The sequence below is a fragment of the Mesitornis unicolor genome, unplaced genomic scaffold (assembly GCF_000695765.1).
Source record: "Mesitornis unicolor isolate BGI_N332 unplaced genomic scaffold, ASM69576v1 scaffold11150, whole genome shotgun sequence".
NCBI lineage: Eukaryota > Metazoa > Chordata > Aves > Mesitornithiformes > Mesitornithidae > Mesitornis > Mesitornis unicolor.
Genome location: NW_010160302.1, coordinates 27,649 through 39,030, shown reverse-complemented (window position 1 = coordinate 39,030; position 11,382 = coordinate 27,649). Strand labels below are relative to the sequence as shown.

The window sequence follows — 11,382 nt, the reverse complement described above, 5'->3', positions numbered from 1 at the left end:
TCAGCAGGAGAGAGGGAGAGAGAACTTCATCAAAGGCAGGGAAATCACCAAAACCTTCTCTTTCAACTGCCTGATGAAACTTTAATAAGGGGATTGATGAAACTTTAATAAGGGAGCCCTGCTTCAGGAGCGTTACTCATCCGTGCTGGCGCAGGACTTCAGCCAGCCAAGCAACTGCGGCTCGCCTTGTGCTGCTGCTTTTCCTGGGCTCTTCGGGGAAATCGCATCCTCTCCTCCAAAATAAAGGAGTCAAATGAGAAGTAAACAACCTTTCTGCTCCTGTAGCCCATAGGAAATGAGTAGAAAGGTCCTTTTTCCAGACAACATTGGTTTTCATAAGAGTTAAAAAAGATGTTTAGTGGATTTTTCCCAAATGTAGGCAGCTGGAAGGAGTGCAAGACCCGGTGTTTAACCTAACCTAACCTCAGAGTCTGTGCTGATCCTCAAGGGAATAGGCAATTAACTTGTATTAAACACTTGAATTAGTTGGATACTGATTTTTTTTTTAAATATATATTTAATTTCCATTGTGACTGTGGCAGAATAATCTATTTTTCATCTATTAATGGTTGAGTGATCAAAACTTTAATATTTGTGGGGTTTTGCCTGCACGCCTGTTACAACACCTGCATATGAGCTAATTTAATTAATTCTTCTTGGCATTGACGAATACGGTAGAAATAATACAATGTTGTTTTGTGATGCTTACTGAAAATATTTGACTTCTGTTTTGCTGATGCAGAGAACTAATTTTCTTGGTGAATAACTGTTTAGAAAGAGTTAGGAGCAAAGCTGCCAACATTCAGTATACTAGAAAGCTTCAGGAGCCTGAATTAGCTGCAACAAAAGCAGGGGCTTTTCCAAAAACCCCTGACCCACCTTTTCCCCCCAACGTGGAGAGCAAAACAGCGCTTGGCATCTGGACTTTTTAGGTGTCCGAAGCCAAATCGGGATGGAAAAGCCTGGAGGCCTCATGGAGTTCAACAAGGCCAAGGGCAAGGTCCTGAGTATGGGTCACGGCAATCCCAAACACAAATACAGGCTGGGGGGAGAATGGATGAGAGCAGCGCTGAGGAGAAGGACCTGGGGTGTTGGGTGAGGAGAAGCTCAACACGAGCTGGCAATGGGTGCTGACAGCCCAGAAACCAACCCCATCCTGGGCTGCATCCCCACACTGTGGCCAGGGGGGCAAGGGAGGAGATTCTGCCCCTCTGCTCTGGTCAGACCCCCCCTGCAGGGCTGTGTCCAGCTCTGGCTCCACCAGCAGATGCCATGGAGCTGTTGGGGTCCAGAGGAGGCCATGGAGATGCTGAGGGGCTGGAGCAGCTCTGCTGTGGGGACAGCTGAGAGAGTTGGGGCTGTTCAGCCTGGAGAAGAGAAGAGAAGGCTGCAGGGAGACCTTAGAGCACCTTCCAGGACCTGAAGGGGACAGGAAAGCTGGGGAGGGACTTTTGACAAGGGATGGAATGATGGGACCAGGGGGGGTGGTTTTAAACTGGAAGAGGGGAGATTTAGACTGGATATTGGGCAGAAATCCCTCCCTGTGAGGTGGCGAGGCCCTGGCCCAGGTTGCCCAGAGAAGCTGTGGGTGCCCCCTCCCTGGCAGTGCCCAAGGCCAGGTTGGACAGGGCTTGGAGCAGCCTGGGCTGGCGGAGGGGTCCCTGCCCATAGGGGTTGGACTGGGGGATCTTTGAGGTCCCTTCCCACCCAAACCTATCCTACTGAGGAGGATTTTGTGTCTTTCCTCAGATCACCGCTCCTATTTGCCAAAATAATTTTGCAAAGAAAAACAAATTATAGATCGGTTTTCTCTTTGATGCTGGTATTTACCCAGCTTCTGTTTTCTACCCTGGGCAAAGCAATGGACATTAAAACCTGGCTGCTCATGGCCAAGTCCCTGTTTCTGTGCAGAGGTGCACGTAGGAGACCTCCTACAAACTCATGGAGCGCCTGAAGCGAGGAGCCTGATCAAACAGTGATTTTTTTTTGCAGAGCTACAGTTGGCTCTTGTTGCCTGAAGGATTTCCACATGAACTGAAAACATTTGCTAAATGACATAATAAGCTAATGATTGCTTAATTTTTGAATACATAGCTCAGTGTGGAGGGAGTAACAGCTGGTGTTTGTCAAATTAGGTTTTTTCCTTAAGATTTCTACTACTCGTTTGCTTGTTTATTTAACATACTTAGCCAAGATTGAGCTCTGAAGGTCTTCCCCCCAAGCCTGTTGCACTTCAGACCATATAATTCACCTTTAAGTCTATTTGGGCATAGATTTGGTGGACTTCTTTTGTGTTTCTTTGTGAAACCACTGGAAGTTTCTAGCATGGCAAGATGAAGGATGCTAGTATGTAAAATCTGTAAAGCTTGGGTGTCTGCATTTGTGTTACAGGAGAGAGAACAGGCAGATCACAAACGTTGGGTGGTTACTATGGCACGTAACAAAGAAATTCAGGTTTGAAACCAGACAACTTCTGTTCAGGCAAATCCAGAATAAGGGTGGTCATGCATTGTTATGAAGCTGCGGGAGCTGAAGAAAATGCCAGCCAATGTGTTAAAATACTTGAATTTTTTATTGAGTTGGGGTTTTTTTAATTTAAATTTAATAACTCTGCAAGGTTTATGTATGACCCACTGCTGTCTTGTCCCTCTAGGTTAAAATGATATGTTCACATATACGGGGTATTAGTATCTAGAAATGCACCAGTCACAAACGAGGACTTTAAGAACAAGGATTAGGAAAGGGGCTTGGGAAGTCCTTAGAAAATATAATATATTTGGAGTCTAGTGGCTCACTGAGGGTTATGTGCAAACAGTGGAGGCTGGGTGGGAAATGTGGCAGACTTTGGTTATGTCTTGCATTGTAATTCAGGATGCTGAAAACATCATCGTACGTAAATCTGCTGGTTTCTGACTAGAAATAACACCTGTTTTGTCTCACTCTTCCACAGGTGGTTGCCAGAACAGCCTTAAGCCGGTCGGTGGCAATCAGGCCCTGGCCTTGGCCACCGCAGCCACCACAGCCATGGTGGCGGTGGAGCCCGAAGTCCCCCAGGGAGCATCGGCACCCAGCATCCAGCCCTGCCACGTCCTCACCTTCTCCCCCATCAAAATCCCGGTCTTGGCATCGCCGTTTCCAGGTAGGGTCACTCCTGGTGACGTTAAAGAGCAGCTTTTAATGTTAATTTGACACAGGGAGAGGCCTATGAGCATGCATTTTAATGTGCTTTGGTACTGGGGGATATGGTTTATAATTATAAAATATCCCAGAAGAATGTAGCCGTGGTTTTGTATGTTTTCTGATAGGTTTAGATATGGTTTCTTACTGGAAAAAATGGTATTTCCTTAGCATGGCTGTGTGTAACAACTTTCTATGGCAGCACTGGCATCCCTGGCTGGCTGGGGAAGTCTGACTGATTTCAGGTCTTTCGGGTAATTTGTGAAGCCGTTCTGTGAATGCTTAAGGCTATATTTAGAAATGTTATATACCAATGAAGTTAAAAATTTAAATTAGGGTGCGTTTTCCATCTTTTTGGTACTTGAAGTATAGCACAGCAAGATACAGAGAGATTGAACTTTGCAGAAGGTCCACGGTTATGGTTTTTGGTGTTGAGATGAAATCTTCTGATGAGAAATGCGTCTCGGTAATTATTGTTCCCGTTGAGCAGCCATCAGAACCACCCAGATAAACACCTGCTGGGGGTGTGCGGTGGTGGTTTTGTGTTTGGGGAGGATGAAGTGACCTGTGGGAATAGAAGTTCAAGTATTTTGAGCTTTGTCGGGAAGGGGTGGTGTTGGAATACGAACAGAAAGCGGAGTTGGTCGCTGTGGTAGGGCAGGGGGTTGGTGGAGTTACCTGACCCACAGAAACCAATTTAGAGGAGAATCCAAAGCTGGAAAAACCCCAAATAATTCTTTATCTGTGCTGTACAGCAGAATTGCATCCCAGCTGTGCTCTGCCTGAGTTGAGGTGCTGGGACGAGCTGGGACCGGTGATTTACAGCCATGAGGGTGAGCACTGTGTGAGGTCATGGTCGGGTGTGATAATGCCCATAACAGGCTCTGCTCCACCACAATAAACACGTCAGGTCATGATAAACACGTCAGCCCATGACAATTGCTGCTTTCCTTTGGGGTGAGTGCATGATGGGCTATCAAATCCCGCACTGAGCAGTCATCCCATTCGCATAAGCCACGCACTTTGAGGTGTTTCCTCCTACAGAATATACTCTATATGTATGAGAAGATACAGGATCTACAGCAGCTTTTGAGAAGAGAAAGCTTGGAGCTGCCTGATCTGTGTACAATAAACTTGAGCTCACTGTTTGTCTCTATTAATCACCCTCTCCGGAGGGATGGCCAGCGGCTTTGCAAAGCCTGGCATAAAATGTATTACGAAATTATGAAATTCCTTTTTATTGTGCTGTTGGAGTCAAGGATGTGAAGGTGCTGGGCTGAGATTATCACAGTCAACACTGGTGTGATGAATGGCTTCCTCAGCTGGGGATTTTGGGTGCTTTTCGGTGCCCTTCGGGTGCTTTTGGGTGCCCTTGGGGCTGGCATCCTCTGCCTGCACCCAGACTGTCACCCTGATGGCTTCTCAGTTAAAAACATCCATGCACCAGTGTTCATTGAAGATAACTTATTATTCTCAAAGAGAAATACATCTTGGGGAGAATATAATCTGTGCGCCCTGTGGGCAGCTGCGTTTTTCTTGGTCCATGTGTGATTTATAAAGTAACGTGGCAATTAATGGACTTTCCGTGTTCTTCTTGTTTAACATTTACGCAAGGCAGTGTTCACATAACAGAAGTGAACTTAGGAAGTGAAAAATTAAATGATTTCCAACTTAAATCTACACGTACCTTGGTGCCCGTAAGGCTGAGCGTTGTGTGCTTAGCTGTACACTGTAAATTGATTACGCTGGAGATCGGTGGTATAACACCGCCTTGTAGCGCTGTATTTCTAATCACGGCGGTTTGTTCAATCAATAATCTTATAATTGAATATTTACTTTCAAGGAGGCCTTTTATTGTGATGAGTTCTGCAGCCCTACAGTTCGGCTGTGTTAGTTTCTCCCAGCCTAATCAGTAAACTCATTGAGTTAGGAGGAAATAACCTGTTAATGGAAGGAGCGGTAACTGGTGCTGGCTGAGACAGGACCCGGACTCTGGTGGTTTTCCAGCCTTGTAGAGGGAATTTCTTGAAGCAGATCCCTGGGTCCCGTGAATTACAGTGAAATTCAAGTATGTAGGATACAGCGGTCACTTTAGGGTTCCTTTTAATGCAATTTATTTTACATTTTGTAAAGGAAAATCAGCAGCAGAGCTGTCATGGATTACCAGGTATTCTATACCAGATATTTACCATTCAGTACCAGTCCCGTGGTGGTCAGTTTTGTGACACAGTTGTGAGGTGTTTGTACAATTGCCACATTCTGTTTTCTGACACCAGAACGTAGGATTCTGTGTTAATTCATCGTAGCCTTTTCCCACAAACTCCAAGCGTGCTGCACTGACACCATGTTTGTTAACAAAAGTATCATTTTTTTTCTCCCCAATATTTGTAAACGGTGTTAAACGTTCAATTTTCCTTCGTTGTCAGGGTCATTGCTGTGCTTGTTTTCCTGTATTGAGGTTTTATTGAGTTTAACGAGGTGTCTGTTGCCATTCCCCTATGGTGAGCTCTGCATCTGCCACACTAAAATGCGGGTCCTTGGAGAACTTGGCTAGAGCGGTTTTCCTGGTTTTAAACTGGGAAGAAATAAGAACTATATGGTGTCTTCCATACAGTATAGAGAGCAGTGCCAGCTAAAATGGCTATGTAGCCATCCTCTAATGACAAATATCATGGATATTATTAGAAAGTGGGTAAAGCTGTGTTCATCCATCGTCATGGATCATTCATCCATCTCACAAACACTCTCTAATGGGCTTTAGTCCTTAGTGTCTGGTGGAAACAAATTAATTTTCAATACTTTAAATGCCATTATCCCTGGAAATAAATAAAAAAAACCTCCCATCCTTAAGCAGAGGGCGGCCGGCTGGGTGTTGACACATGGCACCATGACCATTGGGATGCAGCTCCTGCTTTCGGAGAGTCTTGCACCCCCAAAGGGGTTGGACCTTCTGCTCTTCTGTTCAATGATCCTGTTGCTCGTCCTCTTTCTAGAGAACCTTGCATTTTAAAGTAAATTATTTGCAAGCAGCAAACGTGTCGTAGGTGTGTGTATAGCCACGGGAGCAGGGAAGCATCACTGGAATTCAGTTCCCCTCCCCAAAATGGGTTTTGTCCCAGTGCAGAGATGGTCCATGCTGGGACAGCCTTGTCTTGGGGGTCTGCATGGGAGCTTTCCTAAAATCAAACCCAATTCCCCGAGATGGAGCGGTCAAACACCACACAACAGGAAAGGTTTTAGCACAAGATTTGTGTTTTCTGTGAGCATGGGGTCAACTGCGCTCCCATGGATGAGCCAAAATGGAGCAGGCTCCAGCAGAGCTATTGGAGCCCTGTTTTGTGTTTATTTGTTCTTTTTTCCCTTTCTCCTTTTTGCATCCACTGGCGGATCTGCTCATACGTGGGCCAGGCAAAACGTTCCCTTCAATATTTAATGTCAGCCTCGCTGTTAACTCAGATCTTGTGCCAGATTTAACATAAAGACTGAGTGGGGGCCTGTGGAGATGCAGCTACGCGGTGAGCTGGGCTGCGTCTCCGTGCTCGTTTGCTGGTACGGAGAAAAGTTCATTTTCCAGCACTATCAAGCCAAGTCTTTGAAGAGAACCTTATCTTAGAAAACCTAAAATAACGATAAACTTCTTGAATATAAACAGTTAAGTGGAGTAATTGAGGTACCAGCTCTCTGCTAGTCTCTAATACCACTTTTATGGCTACTCTACTAAGAATCGGGGTATTTCTTTTCTTACCCTCACATACAATTTCTTAATTATTCGAGTGCGAAAGGTAAGCTATGAGCCTGTGGTTATGGACTCTGTAAATTAGCAGTGAGTACAAATATTAAAAAAGGCACCATCTGCCATATAAACCATTTGCCACCTGTTCCCTTGCTTTCAGAATTATTTAATGGTTGGATTTTAATGTTTGAGCCTGCCACAGAACAGCTGGGAAGTGACTAAGTATTTTTCCTATCAGTACCTTAACGGCCCAGCACCATTCTGTGTTGAAAACTGCTCTTAAAGCCAGCGTTTTCCTGCATGCTTTTTTGTGTGTCTGTCAGCTTGCTTCATTAGCGGGTGCTGCTGATATAAACTGCGCTTTCAGAACAACAATTACTCAGTTATTTTGGTGGTTTTTGAATCCTGCAAAACCCCTACGCTCAGCCTTACATCTGCCCTCCCCAAGTTCTTGGTGGCTCAGCGAGATGCTGGGATGAGGAGATTTGTCCGACCTCGGTGGAAACGGCACTTTTCTTTCTTAACAAGATGAATTTAAATTTTTAAAAGGAATTCAAATTTTTAAAAATAATTTAAATAGTAAAAAGAACTTATTTTTTAAAAATAATTGAAATTTTAAAATTTCAAAAGTAATTTAGAATTTTAGAAGTTATTGAAATTTTAAAAACAATTTAAAATTTGAAAAGTAATTTAAATGTTAAAAAATAATGTAAATGAATTAATTAAAATATTAAAAAAGTGGTGATTTTCCTTGTGCATTGGTTATTTGAGCCAGTCTAACCTCTGTGTGTAGCTGAACTCCTAGATTTTAGGTGAGCAATAAGTAGCGTTTTTGGAAAAGCCGATGAACAAATTGCACTTTTCCAACCCAAAACGTGATGTTCCTCCTTCCTGGAACATCCTTTCCTGTGCATCCTGTGTGGCTTGCACTGAAACAGCCTTGACTTGGAATACGGAGCGGCTCTAACAAGCTCATTGTAAATGATGTGCCCAGCTTTAATGCTGTGTAACGAAGCAAGCAAATGAATGTTTATAGTTATTAAAGTGATAACTTCCTACTCGAGCGGGCAGTCGCCATCAGATTTCCTCTGTGTTTCATATCTGGGGTGGAGCGTGCAGGGAGAGTGTGCGTGTGCAGTGGGTTTCTGAGCTAAAGTATTGCCAGAGATGGTGTTTAAATATCAATTTTTGGGGTAGTAAATCCCTGCTGGAAACGGCGAGCACTTGGCTGCCCAATGAAGAGGCAGGATGAGGTTTCCTGAGATGTTTCTTGGTTTTGATACAGAAACTTTTCACACCATTGAAAAATAAAGGCAATTGTGGAGCATTTATTGATGAACAGAGGAGCTCTGTGGTCCATGGTCTGTCTATACCCACACAGTGATCTCCAAGGCATTGAGGTGATGTCTTTCTGAGCCTATCTTATGTATCCATAGGAAAATACATCTTTAATTCTCCTTTTCCTGGAATATCAGTGACACGACCAACTGGAAGTCTCTTGCAGGCATCCTATGGCCAAGCCGGAATCACTACCCATACATTCTGCCTTTTGGATAAGTCGCTATTTTCTCCAGTGAGAATCATAAACTGCTTCAGTGTCTTAAATGTAAGATATTGCCAACAGCAAAAAAACCCCTTAATTAAATATTTCATGTCGTCAGAATAGGCAAACAACCCAAATCCGTTCATTGATGCCCAACTGTTTGCTTGGTAAATGTCATGGAAGTCAGACTTAATTCACTGTGTAACGGCTTGTTAAAGCAGTGGTAGGTTTTTGCCTTCAAACAACACCCGTGCGCTGCTGTAGCGAGAGTTTAAATCGGATTGCACGTGGTAGTAATAGCATTTACACTGTTAAATACCTGCCGGGTGGTTTTTTCCCCATTCAAGAGATGAGCAAGTGGCACCTGGAGAGTCAGCGAAACGTACACTAAAATCGCTTTTCTTCCGTGTTTGTGCTTCACCGTTATTTGGCCAGCTTCTTGGTATTCCTGATTTACTTCTGATTTACTTCTTGATGTTTCCCAGAGGTTTTCAACTCCTGCCTTTGTGGGACATTTGTGCCTAACTCAAGGAATGTGTTGTTTTGGGGGCTGCTGGTGGCGTTTCCTTAAATGCATTGATGCAATTAAACCTTTAGAAACTTTGCATGCGTTGCCAAGGCTTAATATGGTTTGGATGTAATGTTGCTGCAATGCAAAAGAATTCAAGTTACGGTGACACAAAGTAATCTTTTCTGAACCGTGTATTGGTGCCCACCAGAAATACTGTAAGAACAGTAAAAAGGAGCAAAGTTTGCCAAGGTCCATGGGAAAGATGCAACAGGAGTGATGTTACTTAAATAAATGAGTGCTTTTTCCTTAGTTATTTAGTTATTTTTCATTATTTATTCAGCCAACTTTATTCTACTTTTCGGGGGTTTTAAAATGTATTTATTTTTTCTTATTTTGCTGTTGTAAAATGCAGCTGTAGTGTGGATTTGAACTCACGTGTTCTCAGCGTTTGGTCTGAATTTGCGGTACCGAATTGGGTCCGGATGCTCTGTAAACTGAGTGCAAAACCAGCGTCTGGTGGAGGGAGAAAATCTGTGGTCTTGGGTGGATTGATCTCTTCTTGCAGAACTTGCATCTGCAGAATCTCCTGTCTTCTGGTAGGAAATGATCAGCAAGATGTGTCTGATGGAAATAATGTCACAAAAATAGCATAGGCTCGTTAACAGCAAAGGCTAATTAATGGTTGGTTAATTTTTCTCCTCAGCAGTTTGCCTAAGGTAATTGTGAGCTGAGTAAACTCCGCGCCACAAAAACGTCCTTCAGGTAATTCAAGAATGCCATTGCATTTCATCTTGGAAATTCAAAATCGTGTATAAATACCCGCTTGGGAGATTATTTTGGGGAAACCCAAATGCTGGTGGCTTCGGCCATGCGAGATGATTATTAATAATCATCATAAAGATAAATAACATTCCAGTAAAACAGCAATGCCTGTTCAACCTCTTAGCTGGCTGGAGCCAAATTTACGGCAATTTTCATGGTGTTTTTAACCAGTTATGGCGAGGAGTCAGTGGATGTTTTCTGGTTGTGTTCATGTGTTTCTCAGGCAGGCCTCACTATGTAAGTGTAAATAAATTTAACGAGGGAAAATGAACACGGCTTCGTTGGCCAGAATATAAATAAGGAAAATTAATTAAATTCCACATTTTTAAGTATGCCATAGATGCTTCCCTAGAGGAGCTAAATAGAATTTCATTGATTTTTATTGCAAATTTAGCTCTGTTTACTGCATGCAAAGCGCAATGATGATGCTTAAGCTTAACTGAGGCCTCCCTGCGTTGTGTCCATTTCTCCCCGGGATTTCAAGAACCAGCTGGGTTTTTTAAATCTCGGCTCAGATGCCATCATAAAAACTGTGTGAGAACTGACGAAAAAAAGAGAGAAAATCGCATTTCTGGTTTCTACTTTGCTGGTTTCAGAATTCCAAACCTAATTTATAGCTCAAATCCTCCTAGAAATGAGCACTTGAAGATTTTACTCCGAAATACAAAGGATTAGCTCATGCAGAAATAATTGCTCTGATATGACGGAGAGGAAGTGGAAGGTCCAAAGGTTTGATACTACATAATTTGGTGTATTCTCTCAGAATTACATCCTATTAAATGAAGAGATTGAAAATTTTCTGCTGGAGTTAGTTCTCATAAGGCTGGAAATCAATCATTGAAGTTTTGCAGAAGGGACTGTGCTAAGGAGCAGTGATGGGCGGTGTGGGGCGACCATCGGCCCCATGGCTCCCATGGGTGCAGGATGGGCACATCCTTATCTCCCAATTTTGTATAGCAGGTCTCATGAATAATTCAAAGGGAGATTTTCATCCAGTACTGGCTGTCATGGTGCTGGGTTTGGGATGTCCCCCTATGCGGGGATGTCACCTGGGTTAGGTGCTCCTGCACTGAGAAACTTCCCAAAAGTCTCATATTTAACTTTTCTTTCTGTTTTTGAGACTGCATTACACTCTGTAACGCAGCAGGAGCCAGCAGTGCCTGCAGCGATCTCAGTGGAGTTTGAGACGTGTGTCTCTAGGAGCACATATGAGCCACGCTAGAAAAACAAGGCGGCTCAAACGCTGCTCCTCGGATCCATCAGTCACATCTCATTTGTGTTGTACTGAAGAGTGAAATTGTAATGCTGCCATCATGCCCTTTACAAAAGGGAATTAGGTGGAAGTAATTATTAAACTAGGAATCCAGAAAGATTTAAAGTCTTGGTCCTTTAATACTAATATTATATATTTATTATTTTAAATATCGATAACTAATTCAAATGTTGAGAAGATGCTGGTGTAGTTCTGGATCCCTAAGATGCGGTTGCAGAATAAAGAAGAGTTTAGTGTTTTACAGGTGCTCCTGGTGTGGAGGACCTGGTGTGAGGCTATGGAGATGTTACAAGGCACCACTGCTGGGGATGCTCTTGAGATCC

The 11,382-nt window shown here is 43.4% G+C and overlaps 1 protein-coding gene across 1 annotated transcript in view; it reads left to right on the top strand.

Moving 5' to 3' along the window:
• The window catches only part of TCERG1L (transcription elongation regulator 1-like), a gene marked incomplete at its 3' end in the record, with an annotated part of 47,964 nt that overhangs the window by 9,580 nt on the left and 27,002 nt on the right, over nt 1-11,382 (top strand). Inside the window, exon 4 of the mRNA XM_010189644.1 lies at nt 2,951-3,139. Within this exon, the coding sequence (XP_010187946.1) occupies nt 2,951-3,139 (189 nt within the window). The remainder of the gene's footprint in view (nt 1-2,950; nt 3,140-11,382) is intronic.